Source organism: Temnothorax americanus, unplaced genomic scaffold (assembly GCF_048541705.1).
Source record: "Temnothorax americanus isolate GAGA-0224 unplaced genomic scaffold, ASM4854170v1 Scaffold9, whole genome shotgun sequence".
NCBI classification, from domain to species: Eukaryota; Metazoa; Arthropoda; class Insecta; order Hymenoptera; family Formicidae; genus Temnothorax; species Temnothorax americanus.
In genome coordinates, this window is record NW_027509812.1 from 5,747,259 (window position 1) to 5,768,511 (window position 21,253).

The following is a 21,253-nucleotide window of genomic DNA, read 5'->3' on the forward strand; positions in this document are numbered from 1 at the left end:
CGCTACCGTCCGGTCGAAATTTCCCATTTAGTCATTCCACTTGAAATTATTTACCTCGTTATCATTTATATTGTATTATATTATCGTCGTTACATAATTATCCGTTACAGTACCGTGGCAGAACTATACAGTTGTCCGGAACTCAGTCTCTCACGAATTCAGATTCACTCTATGCGATCCACGTGTCCTATCATCGCGCTGTATTTACGTTTCTTCTCGACTCAACCGCATAAATATCTGTTGCTATCGTTCGCAGCTATCTCATACGATTAAGAATTTTCAATTCACGGTGATATCCTGTTTTCGTTTCTCTCGCCCTCTCTTTCTCGCTCCCGGTTTATCCATCTTTCTCGCTCTCTTTTTCTCTCTCTCTCTCGTTCTCTCTTCCTATCGATTCTTCCAGTGCAAAGCGCATTTACTTTTTATTTTGTACCACAAAACATACATTCGTATCCACTGCCGTGTGACACATTCGTACACCACAAATGCTCAAATAAAACAAATGCTCTTGCTCACAAAAAATATACACATATATATATGTAGGCGAATATGCCTACACGTACACATATATGTATACATACACGCCCGTCCGAACACTCACATACACACACATACACAAAATACATGTATATAATATATTTGTAGCCATTCACACGGACTCAGCAAGTCCTTTGTAATTTAGATAATGTTGCACCTTAGAATAGAGATCCAGTGGGATAGTTTCTTTTTTCATTTAACATCTGATTAGATTACCTACTTACTCACTGATGTTCTGTTCAAAATTGTATTCCGGCCGCGCTTAGGACTTCGTTCATACGAGATCGATTTTCTTTTACTACGTTCGCTTCTCGTCGTGAAAGACATGAGCACACGGGTCTTAAACAAAAGATGTAGAACGACCGGAAGATGTCCGTCAGATGACATATCCATTGGATATATTTACAGAGATCATTGTGACATTCACTGAACGCAAAAAAAATATATTATACATATTAATAATTATCAATGATCATGTATGTATAATTATTGATAACTATTAATTAACAAATACTTTCGTTTTAGATATTTTTAAGTTTCTAGTCAAAAGCATAGAATATAATCAATAAGAACATATCGATTCAATTACATTTAGTTAATTTTAATATTAAAATAATTTTTAATAGATATTAAAACTTAACGAATGTCGATTTAAGATATCGATCGATATCACGTCCAGTTTTTGTCGACTTGGGATACCCAATGGCAATGAAATATCGTTATAAAATACGAAAATTTTGTAAAAATTTTCGGCGCCGGTTTTTTAGCAACGTAAGCCAAAAAGCCCTTATCACGTGTCATCAATTATTATCATATAAATAACACAATTACGCTATCTTGTTAGCAAGTGGTAAAGTTTAGAGCGTTAAGTACCACAACCTTTTGTTCCTTTCACGGCAAGAATTTCGCCCGCGCGCGGAGATGAAAATACTGAGTGTACGATCTTGACCCTGCATATATAATTTTTATGAAGATCCCAAACTCAGCCTAAGAGAACGATCGACATCTAATCTGGCTACTAGGTATATTTTTAACATAAATCGCTTTTCCTCAATATTAATATAAGAATTATAGGTACTAATTTTTGCGATCCTTGATGGTAGGCGATTAGTACGACATTGTGGACGTAACTGCGCCTAACTTTTCGGATACTCTCGTGTTCTACACTGACTTCAAAATTTACCACACATTTTACTTTGTCACGACAGGCAAATAATTGAACAGTAAAAGAAGAAGGTATTTATATCTCACAAACTAACCTTTGACTTTCCTTTCTGTGAGTCGAGAATCGTTTTCATTATAAATAATATATATATATATATATATATATATATATATATATATATATATATTTCGATAAATGTGGACTACGCTGCAAGTTTTTTTAGATCTGTAATTGACATTTAAATTCAAATATTACCGAAAACAGATATTTGCCGCGAGTCTACATGTCAATAAAGCTTTTATCCACATTTCGAATTAACGTTTTAAGAAAAACAGACTTAAGAGCGTTGAATGCCGAGTAATAATCAATTCTTCGCTAACACTGACTTTTTAGCATTATCTAGTTGTACGTAGGTAATCGACAAGATTTGCAGATCTTTAACGCGATCGTATATAACCCACGCCGAAGTGAAAAGTTAATTTAAAGAGCGATTACACATGCATTTACGCGAGATCAGTGAGTCCACTTACCCCTAAAAGCGACCCATCCGCTTTACAACTTGCGATTCTCGACGGACCGTCCAGCCCTAACTGCAAAATCAATGGTGTTTGATTGAATTAGCCCCGGGTGTAACTGCAACGATACGTTTCCAATCTCCAAATGTGCGAGACCCGGGCTCAACAATAGACAGGGATGTTGAGACGGAGTAAACATATACGACGCGACTGGAAGAGGGAAGAGGAGGCTCTGGGGCGGTGGGAGGAGTAGGGGTACATTAAGTGACATTAATTACCTCTTTACTTTATGTATATATATATAACTGGAGAAAATACTAGCGAATTACGAATTGGACAGATTGCTTGGTGTCGTCTGATGACGCGTATTATTCGTAGAATACCGGCACCCCCGACACCGACACTCGAAAAGAGTCTTCGGACCGCTTGAAATGGTGGCCCCAAACGCGCCCTTTCTATACAATAGCGAAGTCTTCGCTTGATTGAATAATAATAATATAATTAATAATTAATAATATAATTAATCATTAATAATAATAAACTACGCGCGAGCTTTTATCTTTCCTTAATAGAGGCAGTCTTTGAACGGCTGCTCGACAGAGTCCATGAGTTTTCATCGAATTCCCGTGGACGTGGATATTGATCGACGGTTTAGCGGGATCACCTGAGTTTTATTCAGAGGCGTCTCGACGAGTTTTTCTCTAGGGCGTTCGGTGCGTTCAGGCGGCCAAGCCGTGAGGCGTTTGATGTAGGAGAGCGGGGTACTGTTGAGCCACGTGCGCCAGCTGATGATGATGGCTGCCGGAGTGTGCGTGCGTATGCGTGTGTGGATGGACTACGGCCGTGGCGGGCGTCAAGGTGCCCGACGACGACGACGACACGTGAATCGGCGGCAGCGGCGTCTGGGACTGCGGTGCGTGGAGGCTATGGCTGTGACCTGCTACCAGGCTGCTATGGCTGCCCCCGTGGCTGCCACCGCTGCTGGACGAGGTATGGCTGTGATGATGATGCCCGAAAACTACCCCAGAGAAGGCCACGGGTCACTGATGATGCTTCGTGGTGCCGTTCGCGTGATGCGCCTGCGCGACCACGTGGTGACTCGAGGGTGGTGCGTGCGCGGTGCTCGGATGGTGATGACTACCGGTCGCCGCGTGATGATTCGCATTGTTGGCGCTGCTGCTATTATTGTTGTTATTATTTTGCTGCTGGGTCTGCCGCTGGCTGTTCTTCTTGTTCTTCATCCGACGGTTTTGAAACCAGATCTTGACTTGGCGCTCGGTTAAATTCAGGTTACGCGCGAGCTCCCATCGCTTCTGCTTCGATACGTAAGCGTTGAAGAGGAACTCCTTCTCCAGCTCGAGAGTTTGAAACTTGGAGTAAGGCTTGCGTTTCTTCCGCACCGTCACCTGGCCCGTCCATTCCAGGGGGTTGGAGCTGCCGCACCCGACGCCCATCCCGGCTACGCCAACCCCGACACCCACACCCGCAAGCGAACCTGCGGGAAACAAGGAGGATGGGGAGGAACCCCACATCACTTAACACAATTAGTTTGCCGATGATGAAACAACCTAGCTGCTAGCTAGTAATATTCGGTAAGGAAAGTCTATCTTAAAAACGACGATACCAGTTCAGAAGATATTAGGTTTCAATATCACCTTCTGCTCTAGATTTTACAAAATGTATTATATATTTATTTTCAATCAAATTAGATTACGTATGTATCAGAGTCTAATCAATAATCAAATCAATAGAAATAAATAAATAAAATAAAGCAAATATAGACAAGTTTATTATACTGTCTACAGACTAGTTCCTAGTTTAGTCGCTGACACATTCGAGCGAATTTTGAATAAAGAAAGTAGTCACTGTGGGACTGTATCTATTCTTTTTTCCTACAGTCACCGCCATTCGCTACTACGAAGTGACTGGCAGAAATGAGCGCAAATACATCGGTTCGTTAGTTGGTGCATCGGCGCGTAACCGATACCGTTACTCTTTCTTTTTTAATAAACGTTCCGTAATCGTTCATTATAAATAATTCCACCATCTAGACCATATAATAAATTAATAAATGCAGATTGTGTGTTTACTTATATTGCGCGATTTTATCATCTCGCGTATATAAACGGTAGATATTAATCCAGAGAAATTGCTGATATGACAAACGTACTCTACCGCAATTTTAGAAAAATTATAAGCTTTAAAGAAGGGAAGAAAAGCAGACATCTCTCTAGTATTAATTCCATTAAATTAAAACGTTCAGATCGCGGCTAATCGCATGGATGCAGAAACGTATAGCTATTTTTTAAATTTCTTTAATTCTTATAATAAGTTTTCGAATAATATACTTTGCAAGATTTGTTGCTATTTTTACGTAATAAAAACAAATATCAAACGAATTAGGATTCTATACGGGAAATTACATCTGCATTGGGCGCATCAGCGACTAAATCCGCGCCTGATATACGACTCTCCGAATGTCAAAGCGTGCACTCCAGCTGCATGTGCGTGCGCAACATTATTCGAACATATACGCGCGTATATATGTACACGTGTACAACATGCGCACGAGGGTTGCCGTGGTCGTTCCTGGTACAGTGGTATGATATAATTGGACCGGTTCTACTAACCGCACGAAAAACATGAAGCCGGAGTTAGCGCGGAACCGTTTGTCAGACTCGTTCTCTCTAGAGCGTCTCGACTGGTCGGTGGTTTTTAACTGGGCACACTATGCTCCGTTGCAAACCCAGAATGTGGAGCGACGCGAATGCATTTGTTAAAGCGGAATATACGATGGGATGATGGTGCAAGGTACACACGGCAAAGCCGCGCCGGTGGAATGAAGCGATTACGAAAGCTCGCGACTCATCCGTCTATCTTTAACCCAGCCATGGACTGAATAAACGTCTTCTCGGTGTACGCAAATGCAACAAAATTTTCGGCGAGTTGTTCGGCCGATATTTTATATTTTTCACATATATAGAAAAATGGAGAGAGGGTTGTTCCTCGGATCTATTATGTTTTGCAACGCATAAAGATATCAAATTGTTTCTCATTTATCATTGCGATCAGATATAATTAATTAATAATTAATTTAATAACAAGAAGAATCTCGGTCCACAAAATTGTTTAGGGATCAGGTCATCAAAGGGATCGAGTCATCTATCTTTAGCTTATCTGGACAAATAGCGCGCTACCGGATACAACGATGTTTGATCCGTCGGAACATATGCGTGCGATGGACGCCATTCGCACAACATTATAATGTCTTAGGCGTCACGCAGATATTTTTATGTATCCTAGTTGACAGTTCTCTAGATTTATTACTATTAAAGCTATAATTTCTCTCTTATAGCTTAAGCCGTAAAACAAAACAAAAAACGCAAGTCACTTAACATGCAAATTATTAAAATACTTTGATATATTTTATTAAATATCTTCATCGATAAAATATACGTTTGCACAAACGAACGAAGAATTTTGCTCCTCGAGTTTTACGCCAGTTCAATTATCAAATTTTCCTCTATTCCGTCCTCGAGTCTCTCCCTATTTTCCTTTCTCTTTTGCTATATGCTCTCTTGTTGCCTCGACGCGATTGCTTAAGCGATAAGAATTTATTGACAAAAAGGTCAATACTCTCACTAAAATGTAAATATTATTTCATAAAGGTCAGGATTCTCACAAATATTGATACAAGACGAATGGTGATAGAGAGCACGTATATAATGAATTACGAAATTAATGGCATATTGCTAAACATCGGCTCTAATTTTTTATAAAAATTTCGGAACAAATGTTGAATAAAAAAAGTATAAAACATGTTTTTGATCTTGAAATTTTAATCCACTTAATTTGCATATTAAGATTAAGCGGTATAGTGGTATAATATACATTTTAATTATCAACAATGTTCTTTTTCAAATTAATCTTGCATCTAGTCAAATAAGCCAAAATATTAATAAAAATATTAATAAAAAGCTTTTTTTAATATTTATTGTGTGTAATGCATAAAATATTAATAAATTAGAAAATATCACTTACATCTAAAATTATAAAAAAAGCCGTACATTTTAAAAGATATTAAAAATTAAAACGATAGTAAGTCGCACTTGGCTATAAAAAGAATAATAAAAAGGACAATATAATATTGGAAGATTGAAAGATGTTTGGTGGTAGTTCAGAAATTGCGGCAAGTCTCCCGAACTGATAGAAACAGTCGAAGGGTTCATAACTGGGGTTGTCGCGTGTAACGGGAGTGTAATATCGATTGGAAGCATTCGACATCTTTCATATCTATCATATTTCCATTATTAACTTATGCGCGTGTGCGTGTGTAACTTGACATAAAAATAATAAATTAAATATAAGTCAAGGAACTCGATAAATATTTCATTCAATATTTCGAAATGCTTCACTAATTACATAATTTATTCAGTTACCTTCAATTTACCATATTTATATAAGATTAGGACTATCAAATAATTGCCACATTCCTATACATGTTTTTCCAGTGACATATAATTTGATTTCACAGATGCCAGAAGAATTAAGAGGTAACGAGGCAAATAAATAAACAAGCAAATGTAAAAATATAGGAAGTAAATAAATCTCAAACGGCCCATCTGAATTTTACTATTCATACAAAATAGTTTTCACGGTGACACCGACAGACTTGGATAAAGCCATACTTTATGTAAAATTTATTCTGGCCCACGATATAAGTGCGCATAATGATGACCGGTGGGCCTCAAAGACTTAATTAAGCGCGGTAATGAATGCGGACCGATAAATGTCTCGGCGAGCCCCGCGTTCTCCCGATGACGGAGATATCTCACGGGAGAGATCGACTCGTGACCGGGGGGGGGGGACACCTGGCGGCATTGTTGATTCCTCGGAGATTACCCGGACTAATATGGGATGGCTCGGCGCAGTCGGCGCGATATGGCGCAAGCGGCGCGCTCTCTGAGCCTCTGGTGCCGAGCGGACGAGCGCCGAGCGGACGAGCGGAACGAGCAGAGATAATGGAGCCGCCATCTATTGGGCTACGGTTAAACTATACGCGGGTGCGCGCCCATGTATTTTCGCTATTTCGTTATGTACGGCACGCTTGCGCGCACGCACACTCCTCCTCTCTTCGTGCGCATACGATTAAGCTCCGCGGTTGATCACGCGAATGTTATCTCAGTTATCGGAGCGCGGTCGATGGCGCTCGCACGAGCAACAAACTAACGATAAACCGCAAGCGTCGTGTTGCCGCATGCGGCAGGCGATTTTCAGAAGGACGCGGCGCGGCGTGGCGCGGCGGACGTACGCGCGCCACGACGATCGATGAGATACACACACGCACACACACGCCTTCTCTCCTCTCGCACACCTAATATGAAATTCAAATATTTCTACACGGCAAATTAACGTCAATGTCGAGATATAATTATGTTGAATATAATTTACAATCCGCGGTACATCGATCGTATCGTAATAGGAGACATGTAAATTAAATGATGCTATTTGCTATTTCTTCAAAAGAGTATTTTATTGCCGGTGATTTATGTCATCGTGATGTCCCGAACAGATGCTAAAAAAAAAAACAGGAAGATTAACGACTCATTTTACAAAGCATATATTTAATGCCTGTTAAAAAGTATCTTTTATTCTCGTAAACGTCTCCGCGACGTTTCCGTTCCGTCGACGAGTATTTTCCCGCGAAGGGAACACATTGCCGAGCAGCACGGAACGCGTCTAGAATACTAATCCTCCTTTGAAGGAACGTTAGTTGGATGTGGAAAAAATTATCGTTCGAGAGTAAAATTATGGGGTGATACAGTCGCGCGCGCGCGCGCGCGACAAAACGAGCGCGCGAAACAGCCGTTAGCCGGAAAGACTGAACGCCTGCACGGGTCATGGAACGGATCAGCTGATCGGAGGCGCGCGCCAGAGTTTACGAGTTACGGCCGCCAATAAACCCGCCGCCGTTCGTTGTTGCTCATGCGACGTTTCATGGGTTGCAGGGTCTCCCGGAGAAAAGGACAGAGAAGGGAGGAAGGACAAAAGAGAACGATGTGAATGAACGATGACTGCGGGGGGGGGGAGGAGGGGTCTTTACTTGTCAAATAAGTTCGTCAGGGATATCGTCGAGGAATACCCGGGACGCCCGTTTTAGGAAGTCACGTGCGATTAGCGTCAAATTACTGGCGATCTTTTTGTCGCGGCGTACATGCCTATAAGGTACATCGTTCCCCGCGACGTCTTCGTTCGGTCCCTAAGCTGAGGAATTAATTGCAAATTTTCATTTCACGCGTTCATTAATTTCAACGGACCTTCTCCCGGACCTCGCGACACGTTCGAGGTACATTATGGCCGATTTATGGCATCTGTGAAAACAGAAAACTATACCTAAGGTTTACGAACTCCTCAGGTAGTAGGAGAGTGCGTATAATAGTTTTACCACGTTGCAAACAGCAGAAGAACGATTCCAATAAATCAATTTCTCTCTCTCTCGCATTCTCTGATCGTTCAAAACAACACAAATAAAAATGTCAAGAATAAAAAATATCGTTAGTAACGTTAAACGTTGCAAGATGTTACATGTTTTTTTCTTACGCGTAAGTTTAAAGAAGATACAGGTTGTCGAGATGAGTTGTTAGAGCAACAAAAGGAGAAACGAGAAAAATCGGCACGTCGGAGCAGATGCTTACCTGGAGGTGGGTAGGGACTGGAAGTAACAGGTTCGGGCGCTCCGTAGTTTCTCAGGCCGCCGTATCCATCGTGAGGAAAGGCACCTTCCGCGGCGACCATAGCGGCAGCGACCCTGCCGCGGTCATCCGCCGCGGATGGCGCCAGATACGGTACCCCCGCCTGCGAGTGAGGATGATGATGCCCGGCCGTGTCGACCGGATGGTGATGCCTCGCCGTCGTGTACGGCGCGTAATTGCACCAGTTGTGGGAGAAGCTCTGATGGCAGGAGGACACGGCCGGGTCGGCGGCACCGGTGGCCCCGGTGGTCGAGCCACCGGTGCTCGACGTCGTGGTCGCCGCGCCGGCCGAGTTGTAAGACTTGTAATCCGAGGTAGAGCCGGCGGTGCTCGCCGTTCCAGCGGTGACGGCCGCGGGCGACCAGAACAGTCCGGTCTTCCGGTTGTCCCTGGAGGAGCCGGAGGTCGAGGTAGGATCGGCCGCCAGGTTGTAGTACGTCGGGGGATTGTTACCCCCGTATGCCTGATGATGGTTCAACGATTCGCCCGCCGTGGACGAGTAGTGGGAGTCCTGGGGATGATGCGGGCTGTAACTCCAGCCGCCTTGGGACCCCGCCGAGTGAGAGTGCCGTATCACGCCCGCCCCGCCTGGCGCGCCCGACGACTCCGCGCAGGCTACCTCTCCGTAAGCGGTACCGCCGCCTCCCGGGGTCGCGGTTAATCTCTTGGCGGGTATGTGCAACGGCCCGGCCGCGCTGTTGCTCGCTACCGAGGAAGCGCTCGGCGAGGTTGAACTGGCGCTCGCCGTGGGCGCCGGGGGGGCTGTCGTTGCCGACGACACCGGTGCACCAGGTGAAGTCGGGGTGGTCGCTTGCTGATGAGAGCCCGGCGTCGAGGTTGTCTGCTGTTGAATCGATACGAGGGTCGGTGGAACTGGCGGCGGGCTGTCCTCGTAGAGGGTACCGTTCATCATGGCCCACCAGGTCACCCCGGTGGAATTCCCCGCTCCGGTTGCTGTCCCCATCGGCGTGACGGAGCCAGGGTGGCCCACGCCGGAGCCACATAGCGGCGCGGCGTGAACATTATCGTACAGCGTCGCCGTTGAGCAAGCCACGTGATCGGCGATGGTGCAGATGGTGACGGTTTATTGCCGGTGTTGCAACGATATTCGCGCCGATGTCCGCGAGGCTCGATCGGCGATGGCGTTCCGTGACCGCCGTATGAGTTCGGGAACAATCGCGGATCCGCGCGCGTCGAATAGTAGCGGTTCGGTGTCGATCAGATTTTACGCGAAATATGAAAGTCGTCGCGCGATCATCGTGACAACAACGTGGCCGATAAGCGTAGCGGGGATGTAGATCAGCGGTTTCCTCAGTGTTCGCGGAGCGCCGATCGCGAGCGGGTCCAGCGGGATGAGGAGACGCGACGCGTCCAAGGATTTTCACCGAGGCCCGCGAAACGGAGCGCTCATCGTGATCGGAGCCGGTCCCCGCGTTGGCGTTGGTCCGTGAATTCACGGAGTAAATAAAGAAAGCGCGCGCGGAGAAGGTAACGGGAGGCGCGCGAGGAGCGAGCGGAGGAGGCGGGTGGGGTCCGACGAGGGGTTGGCGGCGGGAGAGAGGGTGCGCAGCGCCGCGGCAGACGGGTGGAGGGGTAGATAAACGTGGGACGGGGAAGCGAAGAGGCAGGATAGACGGGGGGCGCGACAAAGTGCGTGGCAAATCCGCGGACGAGAGAGGTCCACGCGACGACGACGTTGACGGCGTTGGCGGCGTTGACGACGACGGGTAGGACGATGGACGTGACAGCGGCGAGAGCGGGCCACGTGCGAACGTGTCGCCGATGCGGAAGTCGATTGGCACGTCGCGCAAATGTTGTGCGGTCGTCCGATCCAACGATGCGGAATGAGGGTTGAAACAAGAAACAAAATGACACAACGCGATTTAGCGATGACGATGGTACATCGTTCGGACCGCGGGAACTCGGAGCGGCGATTGCGCTCGATCGTCGCGCATTAAGGAAACGTTAAAATCAGTGCCGCGATCTGATATGCGAGCACCAGCTATGACACTTGGCAATCGTCGATCTCTCGGGCGGGCTAAACTCACTGCGCGACTGACTGCGCTAGGATCGTCCCGTGGCCTATGATCATGCACGAGCCACGCGTCGCCCCGTCTCTGACATCGCCGAGTACTGTCATCCCCATCGCGATGGGGCTCCGAGCGCGATTCATCAAACGTTCCAACGTCGCGCGACCTTATCCAATCACGAAACTCACTAACGGCGAAAATTCGTGCGTTAGAGTCCGGAGAGAAGAGGGAGAGTCCCTTTATCTCTCTCGTGTTTTTGTTCCTCAGGTCAATCGGGTCAGGTAGAACCACCCGGTCCCGAGAATCGTGCGCCGAATACACACACGCACGATGCCCGCACACATATGGAATAACCCCCTTTCTTCTCGCTGGCCTCGCTGAGCCGAACTGAGCGTCAACTGAGCGCTCTGCCCGCGGCTTGGAGTCGAACGGAGCCGAAAGTGACGCGAGCGCGATCTCTCGGATCGTTTGGCGAGCGAAGCCCGGACGGACTCGTCTCCCACTCTCCTCTCGTGCCCAACGCTTCTCTCTTTCGTCTCTCGCTCTCTCTCTCTCTCTCTCTCTCTCTCTCTCTCTCTCTCTCTCTCTCTCTCTCTCTCTCTCTCTCTCTCGCTCTCTCTCTCTCTCTCACGCGCGCGTTTCTCGGCATTCTCCCCCCAACCCCCTACCACGCGCGCTCTAATCTGCTTTTCTTCCTCTTCTCTTCGTCGCAGGCCAGCGAGCGCGACATACCGGCTATCTCTTACCGAGAGGCTGCTCTTCTTGGCTCTCGACGAGTATTGAGAAACATCGAATCTCAATACCGCCGCTTTTTCTCGAGAACGTCAGTCGGCTCGCGGCAAGAAAAGAAATGAGATGGTTATGAACTAAGGACGACGATAGTAATTACTTCCAGTTACTTAATAGGAAACTGTACTTGCTGAATACCGTTACTGATATAGTGTCTTCTATTAATAAATCTTATACTACTGAATTGAGAAACTTCAATTCTTTTCCTTTTTGTTGTGATACCAAAGTATATGATTATGACAATAAAGCGTATTTTTGTCATAATTACAATCAGCGAAACTTGAGTCCATATGTTAAAATGATCAGATTTTTTAATCAAATTTTTTATAAAATTTAAACTAAATTTTTTGGATCCGATATTGTAAGAATAATAATCTTCTTATATTATTCATGTTTGATACAAGTATTATAGCAAAGAATCTTTGGATACTCTAATGAGTCGATTTTTTTTACTAGTATCAGTAATATTTTGTCCTAATAATAGCAATAAATAATATATAGCCGACCTTGTCTTGCTGGTATCTTTATTGCTATATAATTTAGTCACGGATATAGTTATATTTAACAGTTTCATTTTATGGTTATCATTATATTAGTGTTCGCAGGTATAGTTACAATTATCAGAGACCGGTTTGTCAATAATTTCAGATAGCTAAGCTCCTTCATAAGTAACCTTCGTGCGATGTTTACGTTACACACATATTTATATTACTATCCTAATTGAAAGATTCTTCTTTCTTCAATTCTCTAAGCGGGCTTGCCTTTCAATTTCTTCATTCATTGTTAGAACTATAAAATTTCAAATTACGATTACTCAAAGAACGAACTATCGATCCTCATTAGGAATGCATCCAAATTTCTCGCGCCTTCCTTCCCACGAAACGTCACGTGGTTGGTGAAATGCCCTCGTGGATCACGCCTGGCGGCAGCCGGAGTCATCTTTGGTAGTGTATAACGTACACGTACACGCAACGCGAGCAATACGTCATAGCAGTATTGCAGTCTAAATCTCGGTACTTTTATGGGCAGTAAAGTAAAACGGTCTGACAACAACTCCGGTAGCACACACGCTTTCCATCTGTCTGTCCATCAGTGTCGTGTGCCATCAGACTGTGTTACTCACGAGAGAATCGTGTTAATGATCACGTATTAGTAATCAGAAACGCAGGAACGTCTTCAATTTTTCGTAGAATTCCGCGACGAGATTTCAAATTAAGGAAACATTTTAATGTTTCAAGTTTTACCAATTTTCATTATTAAGTTATATGTCAAATTATATAATTTTTAATAAATATTTAAATAAATAACTTAAAAATTTATTCAGTAAAATAAATCTTGTTATTACTTTAAATATAAAGCTATTTTAATGTCAATAAAATAAACCGAGTGTTTAAATTTATAAAATAAAAGTTTAAAATGATCTTTTCTTCACCGAAAAGAATTTTTCTGCATTTTAGTAAATATTAGTTTGCATGCAACTGTGACTCCATTTACTAAAATGAAGAAGATTTTCCTTTTTATTAGTATATGTGTAATTCACCGAGATAAAATATACTAATAAAAAGGAAAATTTTCTTTATTTTATTAGTAAATTGGGTCACAGTTGTATGCAAACGAATATTTACTAAAATGCAGAAAATTTTTTTCTCAGTGTTCGAATAAAAAAAAGATTCTTTTGTACGCGACATTTATTTCTTTACTATAAACAATCGTAATATTTAAATGTATATATTAATATGTTTAAATACTCCTCAAAAATTTGCCTAGTGAATATTATAAGATTTTCGTGACGTCCGGTATACCTAATTACATAATGAATGGGGCTCTAATATGACGAAAACGGGGTCGGTTGGCCTGTCAGCGGCGAACCAGACAGACAATAGGACGATTTCGAGTCGCGATCATGTCGGTACGCGTGTACTAAGTAGGAAACACAACTCGCGCTTGAATACGAGTGTAATAAATCGCGCGGGAGGCGCGAGCCACCCGACGTTTGTTGTACAGGCGACGCGATCATGAATGGACTTTATAGCAGCCCGCCCATTTATAGGTGGTATGCGCGCGGTTTAGTATAGCTATGGGCTTAGTGCGCGACCCGGTTGTATACAATCTTCTGTTTACTGCAAGTACGTACCTAGGAAATGGATAGGTTTACCGCCAGATTTTCATTCGGGCTTTCAAAGCTGATCGTTCACTAAATTAATACGAATTAACCTGCAGACACTGACGCGAAAAAAAAACTTATTGTCTTACGATACATATATTTCTATAAATTTGATTTCTTCGGCGTGTACGCTTGTTGCTATTGTATCGACTGATTGCCAAGTATCATCAGTAGTGTTCTCGATTTTATAATATATATATATCCAAATTTAATATTTTATATATAGTATACATATATTATAGTAGATACTAAAAAAATGTTGTGTGTATATGTATAAAATTTTTTGCGGCAATTGCAATATTGATGTCTTTGATTAAACATTCTTATATTTTTGCACACTTTAATAAGTATTAAATTGATATTATAAAATAATTTAACAATTGTGAAGATGAATGCGCATTAGCGTATTTTTTACTTAATTATAAACAAATTAACATTGTGGAAAATAAAGGAATAAATACAATTAAAATATGTTATACATATAACTCACCTTGTATACCGGGCAGTGTTCCGGGGAACACGCGGGAAAGCCTGCAATCACGATTACAAAAATTACATGCTTTACTTGCAAAATTTGTAGCTTCTTGTAGATAAAAAAATATATATAACAAAAGGTTCGTGTATAAAAATATCGCAGCTTCATTACATAATGTATTTTTCACCAAATTACGAATAATTCAATTCTCTGCTATCTTTAAGTATAGATATTGGTGAACGCAAATGTGAATAATAGAAAGCTAAAACAATTTGGAAAAGTCACGAACCTGCTGCTCAGCTCGAACGGGTGAAACGTCTTCTCCACGGCGCCGTACACTTTGAGGCCTTTTATTTACAAGTCCGAGAGGAAAAACGTCAGCCTATAAAGAAAAAACCGGAAGCACAAATTAAATGGTCTGTTGATAACTGCCCTTTATATAACGGGTCATGTCACCATAAGTTTTATATTTCTTTTAGTGGCTTCTATCACGGCAGGTATAAAGTTCTCTACCTTGTACAACCATTAATGCGACGCCGTTCCATAACGAAACCTTACTTCGCTCTACCTTCTATATACACTCGGAAACTTAGGTTTTACCGAACCACTTAAAAACGTTCATTATCCACCTTATAGTGAAATAAATGATATTCGACTAGGAAACAACTTGATATTCCAGAAACATTTCTTCATTATGCAAAATTCAATAATTAATTAAAAAATACTTATTTCATGTGTGTAATAATGTTTACCAATGTTTGCATCTTAACTAATTGTAAGATAGGTATTTAAGCAGATAAATATTACGAACGTTAACAAATTGAAATCTCCATGCGAAAAAACGAACGTTGCAGTTAAATTAGTTGCAATCTCTTTGAGATAGAAAATTTAATTCGTATGTATGAATTTTGATTTACCATAACGAATACTAGAACTTGAATACTAGAGCTGTCAAAAATAAAAAAGTATAAATGCTTTCTGGAGGAATCCAAAATCAAATCTCTAAAAGACAATTTATATCGAAGCCTGAAATGAAAGCTTGAATGGGAAGAAGCGGATATATATCTAATACGAGAGAGGCAGATATTGTCTCAATTCAATAAACTTAAATTAAATCTACTCTATTTTGACTTTACATTTAATATAAAAATATTATCAATTAACCTTTCCATTATTATCAATTAAGTTCATATCATGTAAATTTTGAGATTTGTATTTATCTTTTTGTGTTAATGTAAAATGATATTTCGCATTCAATCTATTTATTAATTTATTTTTAAAATTCTCATGATATATCAAAGTTATCAACTACACGTATTAATTATTAAATTTTCGACAAAACTGTGTTTAAAAATATATTTATATACAAACACAGACATCCACCGTAATAATAAAGACTGTTTAACCTCCCTCTAAATGTCACAAACGAGCAAAAAGTTTCGTTTTCCCGGTCAAGGGAGAAATAATGTCGGCGAAATGTGGGCAGGACGTGCTACGTGGACGGGGATATTACTTTTAAGGTTGAACAATAAAGGGACGGCGGAAGGTCGAAAAACGCGTTCGGCAAACTCGGCTTGTGCAAACCGAAGGAGATTGGTCCGAGGGTGCACAACAATCGGAGAGAGAGACACGAGAAAGCTCTCGGTTCCCTGCCATTCCTTTCGTCACCAAGGGGGTGACGTTACTCGGATGCCTGCACTCACACGCAAGGTCCACTCCACTCGCGTGAAACATTTGAGAGAACTGGCCCATTTATCACTCAACGTTATTCATAGCTTTCTAAGCATATATACTTGCCTATGAAATCAAATCAAAACTTGCATGATTCTGAACAATTACACGGAGAGAATTTTCTCTTAAAATTTACCTTGAAATCATGGTAGTTGTGGGACAACGTGTACCACCACGAATTTTATGTGAGCTATTCTGATTAATATCCACCATAATAAAAAATATTAATATCTATTTCATTAAAATATAAAATATATTTGATTAATCTTACTAAAATATATCTAGAAAATTTCAATAATTTTTCAACATTTACCAATCTGCATGGTAATTTTTATCACGTTGTCTGTAAAATGTCTGTTGTATATTTTTAAAATTCCTTGGTTGCCAAGTTGTCCTAAGTTTGTAGTGAATTTAAGGGTAAAATATAACAAAAAATTCTCTCCATGTACGTGCCATTTTAAATAAATTGGGCGCGAAAGATTTTTCGACAAAAACCAAGTGATAGATATCCTGAATAAAAGAAAAATTAACAGTATTCCAAATCGATAAAATATATAATTTACTTACATTAATTTACAAAATTAATATTTTGCAATGCGGATGAAAGATATAAAGTTAAGTTTTTCCGAAAATTAAATTAACATCGTAATGAACTTTAAGCGCGTTTGCGTCATTGCTTATTCTAGACTCTGATTTGTAGTATTATAAACAAACATTTTTAATGAGATTCTCCACAGGCAAAAAGAGTAATTTAAGAAGTTCGTATATGTCTTCCACTTTCGTGGTTACGCGACAGACACAATGATGCACTATGTGAGGCGTCTCTCCACAAATTTTATTATCTCCAGTGCCTGTTATCTCTCCTTCTATAGTTTCAAGTTGAAATGAGGTTTTGCTGTATCCACAGCATCCAGTGTTTAAACGACATGTCTCTCAACCGTCCTGGATATTTCTGTACCTTTCAGTCTAATTTAAAAATGCATCATTCGAAATAAAAAAAACTGCAAATAAAAAAGTTTCTTTCAAGTGAATATATAATTTAGCAGTATCATTTTAATATTCTGAATCTTTTGTACGGCGAAAGAATTTCTATTAATCTCCGCCGCTTTTTCTCTCTCGCCTTGTCTCTCATTACGCTGACAGGCAGCAACCCTAAGCTCAAACATGGCGGAAGATTTAATTTCGCCGAGATAATTAAAAAATTTTAACCCTTCTACACAATGAAGAAATCTTAAGTCCCACCGGACGGTGAAATTGAAATATAGTGTTTAGGGTGCTGCTATCTCTCGAGAACAATTCGCTATATGGCAACGTAGAATAATAACACGTAAATAACAATTATAGTCTACGTATCTAAATTATAATTTTATTCTCCGTTTAAGTGTGTGTTATTTTGTTATACATATAATAGCACTTTGCCTTCAAAATGGAAAGATTTCGCTCTAATTAAGACATACGTCGTCCCATTTTGGTTCGTGGGTTTTAAATGAGAAAACAGACGTTGAAAATACGTCCGGGGCGCGAGATAGCTCGCGCGGTAGCTCGCGGGGGTCGCGGGGCGCAGGGAGGGTTGGAAGAGCGGAATAACGCGTCTCATAACCGTGTGATGCGACGCGTGCCAGTTTCAGCGGGGCGTCGAGACGCCTTTCGGCGCTTCAATGCTGCCGGCACCGGGACGCCCTCTCGTTTCAGAGGCAGACGCAGATGGCCGGGCGACCAATCATGGTCGGCGGTTCGTGGAGCGCTTCCAATATGGCAGTGACGTGCGCCCAGCGGGACGTGGAACTGGCGTACTATATCTGACGAAAGCGACAAGTGAAGTCTCTCCACAAGCCAGGCGAGCCACTTTAACTTCCATGTGTTGTTTGCAATATAACGTTAATTAATCATAATGAACTAAGTATAGGCTCTCCTGAATAAATCAAATAGGGAATAGTGAGAGGGGCAATCGAAGCCACGCGCGGTAATTAAATTGCGCAATCAATATATAGTCAATAAGATAAAATATATTTATAGTCGATACATATTCGAACGTTTCGACACTTTCTTTGTGTCATCTTCAGCGTGTAAACAAATTAATATACATGAAATTTACAAACGATAAATTGGTCAAAAGCAATAAAATGATATATCGGTCGACAAGCGCAGTCAAATCAATAAAATAATATAAAAAAAATGTCCGAATATGTATTTTACCTTATTGACTATATATTGATTGCGCAATTTAATTACCGCGCGTGGCTCCGATTGCCTCTCTCACTATTCTCTACTTGGTTAATTAATCAATTCCAATGTATTTTAGTAAAAATTTCTACATTTATTCTGCAATTTATTTTAAATATACGACACGTACCGTTTTTGTTTACTCAAATGCGTTTATTTTTCGATTATTAAAATGCAAATCAATGTATTCTCTTTTATTTTATTAATAATTATTAACAAGTATTATATTGTGTGTGATTGCATACGCAAATTCCACGTAAGATCTTTCGAAGATAACTCTCAAGAACTCGCAGTTAATTCATGCAAAATTCATGCAGAAACCTAATTTCAATTATTTGTAACTTTTCATTTTCTCATCGAACGTGACAGTATTTGAATTTGAATACGTAGTCACTAATTCGTAAAACAGCGAATCGCAATTCATAATAGTAATAGAGTCATTTTAAGTACCAGGGTACAGCTGCTTTTTTTTGTTAACTTAAGCTGTGGTCGTTGATTTGTATTTCATTCGCCGTATATATACATAAATGTATAGCTGAAACAAAGTAAGCGCGGGATTTTCTATTTGAGTAAGAATAGAGGAGGAGCAAGAAGGATGCAAGGGACAACACGGGAAGGGGGGAAGCTCAAGAGGTCTTGAAGACTGGAAAGGTGGTGGTGAGCTTGAGCACGTAGGCTATGTGAGTATGTGTACGGCGGCTCGGTATTGAGTCAAGAATGGGCTAGACCATTTCGTGTTCCTGGGGTTGCGTCGTCATGGGAACCATCCTCATCAGGCAAAGTCTCTCAGGATTTTTCTTCATTCTTTCGTTTTTGTCGCCCTTCCACGCGGATCTATTGTCGCTCCTATATATACATATATTCCGCATGCCACTCTGCTGCTTTGCATCGTTTTACCTGGGGAACGTGCACGCGTCTGTCGTCGATGCGCAGCTCGCATTCGAAAGATCCCGATACATTTTATGAATTGCCGTTAATATTATAAAATTGTCACTTTAAGATGTCATGATTGCGATAATTGGATGAATCTATAATCTATTGAGTAAATTATTTCCTAATATACTTTATCTCCTACTTTCTATCAGTTTTTGAACAAAAATTGTACTAATTTTTATAATTCTAATAATCCTTCGCCTTGTACAGTAAACGTTACATGCGAAAATATAGTTGACGCAAAATAAAGAAAGCAATTGTAATAAAAACAGTATTGTCGAATGTATCGATACTTAATTGGACGTAATCAATCTTCCGCATACCCGGCGTAATAAAGTAAGTGAAGCCGATCTAGTAGCGTGTCGCGAGGCATTTTCCTCGCGTTAAGTACTCAAAGAGATTGGGGGCCGCGTGGAAGCGGAGCTATAGATAGAAAGCTATCCGGCAACCACGCCTCGCGAGAGATATCCAGATGCCAAGGCATTTAGCCTCATCCCCCAAACCCCCGTCCACGATTTTACCCCGGTCGACTCTGTCTTATCTCAGTTCATTTTGAATATATTACGGTACAGCGATATCCTGCACGGTTTCTGCACGATTTAGGACACTGTATGTGCGCTCTATCCCATACACATATATACGTATACAAATACTTGAGGGACTAAATGTAATTTCGTGACTTTTATTTGCTTCGAAAACTTCCAAATTCCTTGTTATATCTCAGATAACAAACCGCCATTCTATAAGATTAACATGGCGCTGAGCCTTAACTTTATAATTTGATCGCCGCACAAAGTATTTACTATATCGCCAAGAAGACGATTAAACTACAATACGATAAGAAGATTCGAGATACTATAACCCGCTGGGCGATTCATTTAAGAGAAAGTTACGCACAACATTTGTAATTTATTAATTTACCTACGAATCCAAATATATTTTTGTAGTAATTAAATGAATTTATAAATATAACGGACTCACCCGACTCTCCATCATTCATTATTACATAAAATTGTTTCAAATACACAAAATTATTATAAAAATTCAACAAGAAAAAATCGTTCAATGAAAAATACGATGAATGAGATTGCTCACGGATGTTATCGAATCCTACTGTGAATTGTAAATCCTAATCTCACTTCTGGTTAATTTTGAATAAATTATATGTGACACCGACTTAATGATAATTAATCTCAGTGGCCAATGAATTTTCTAATTAACAATTCTCAATTTCACTAGCAATAAGTATAAAAATGTAATTAAAAAGCCGAAGAGAATAAGCTTTCGGAATCAAGTATCAGATTCGACTATAAACTTTCATAGCATTGCTAATATTCCTTCTCTCCACCCTTTCTCTCTTTCCTCTCATTGCGTCACAGTCTTTTTTTGAACTAGTCAAGGCTGCCTTGAGCTATAACGAACATGGCAGAAAAGAAAGCACAGATGAGAGCGTTAATGATTCGTTAGATTTTTCCAGCTGCTTGTCCGCTAACTTTATGGCTAATATTGTTGTCTTCAACCTTTCGATTAATTTGACAATTTTACGTTTGATTTATGATTAGACGAGTGTAGTGTTCTTGAAATAAGACAAAAAAACGGTAGAATGACACTTGGATAAACCCGGCTGTTCAAACTTACGAGAAACATGACATCGCTGCATTCCGCGCATGTCTAGCCGTTATTTTTCCTTGTGGCAATGTTCTATAAATAATTCAACTAAAATAATACGGTTACAGGCACGATCTCTCCTTAGAATTCAGTCTCGGCTTTCACCGATGCGCGTAAATGCCATAACCGTCGCTGGATCATGCGCATGACGAACATGTGAGCTATACACTCATGTCAATGTCGCGCAATCCGACGAAACTTTTCTTTTCATTCCTAGTTGTGAAACGAAAATATCTTGTGATGTAGGGTGCATTAAAAAATTACTTTGCAA

General features: G+C 41.1%; 2 protein-coding genes across 6 annotated transcripts in view; both read right to left on the reverse strand.

Annotated features, from left to right (window-relative positions):
• LOC143908202 (uncharacterized) overlaps positions 1 to 11,625 on the reverse strand; it is a 371,145-nt gene extending 359,520 nt beyond the window's left edge. For 3 of the 5 annotated variants that reach the window (XM_077425648.1, XM_077425649.1, XM_077425647.1), the window contains exon 1: positions 8,913 to 11,625. In XM_077425648.1, coding sequence (XP_077281774.1) covers positions 8,913 to 9,933 — 1,021 coding nt within the window. In that variant the 5' untranslated portion in view covers positions 9,934 to 11,625. Of the gene's footprint in view, positions 1 to 1,636; positions 3,752 to 8,912 lie in introns of those variants that run through there. The other 2 variants (XM_077425646.1, XM_077425645.1) reach the window with 2 other exon arrangements.
• A 2,813-nt stretch (positions 11,626 to 14,438) lies between these two features.
• Positions 14,439 to 21,253, reverse strand: part of LOC143908207 (uncharacterized) — an 83,200-nt gene continuing 76,385 nt past the window's right edge. The window contains exons 8-9 of the mRNA XM_077425659.1: positions 14,717 to 14,809; positions 14,439 to 14,483 (exon numbers count right to left, since the gene is read on the reverse strand). Of these exons, the coding sequence (XP_077281785.1) occupies positions 14,439 to 14,483; positions 14,717 to 14,809 (138 nt within the window). The remainder of the gene's footprint in view (positions 14,484 to 14,716; positions 14,810 to 21,253) is intronic.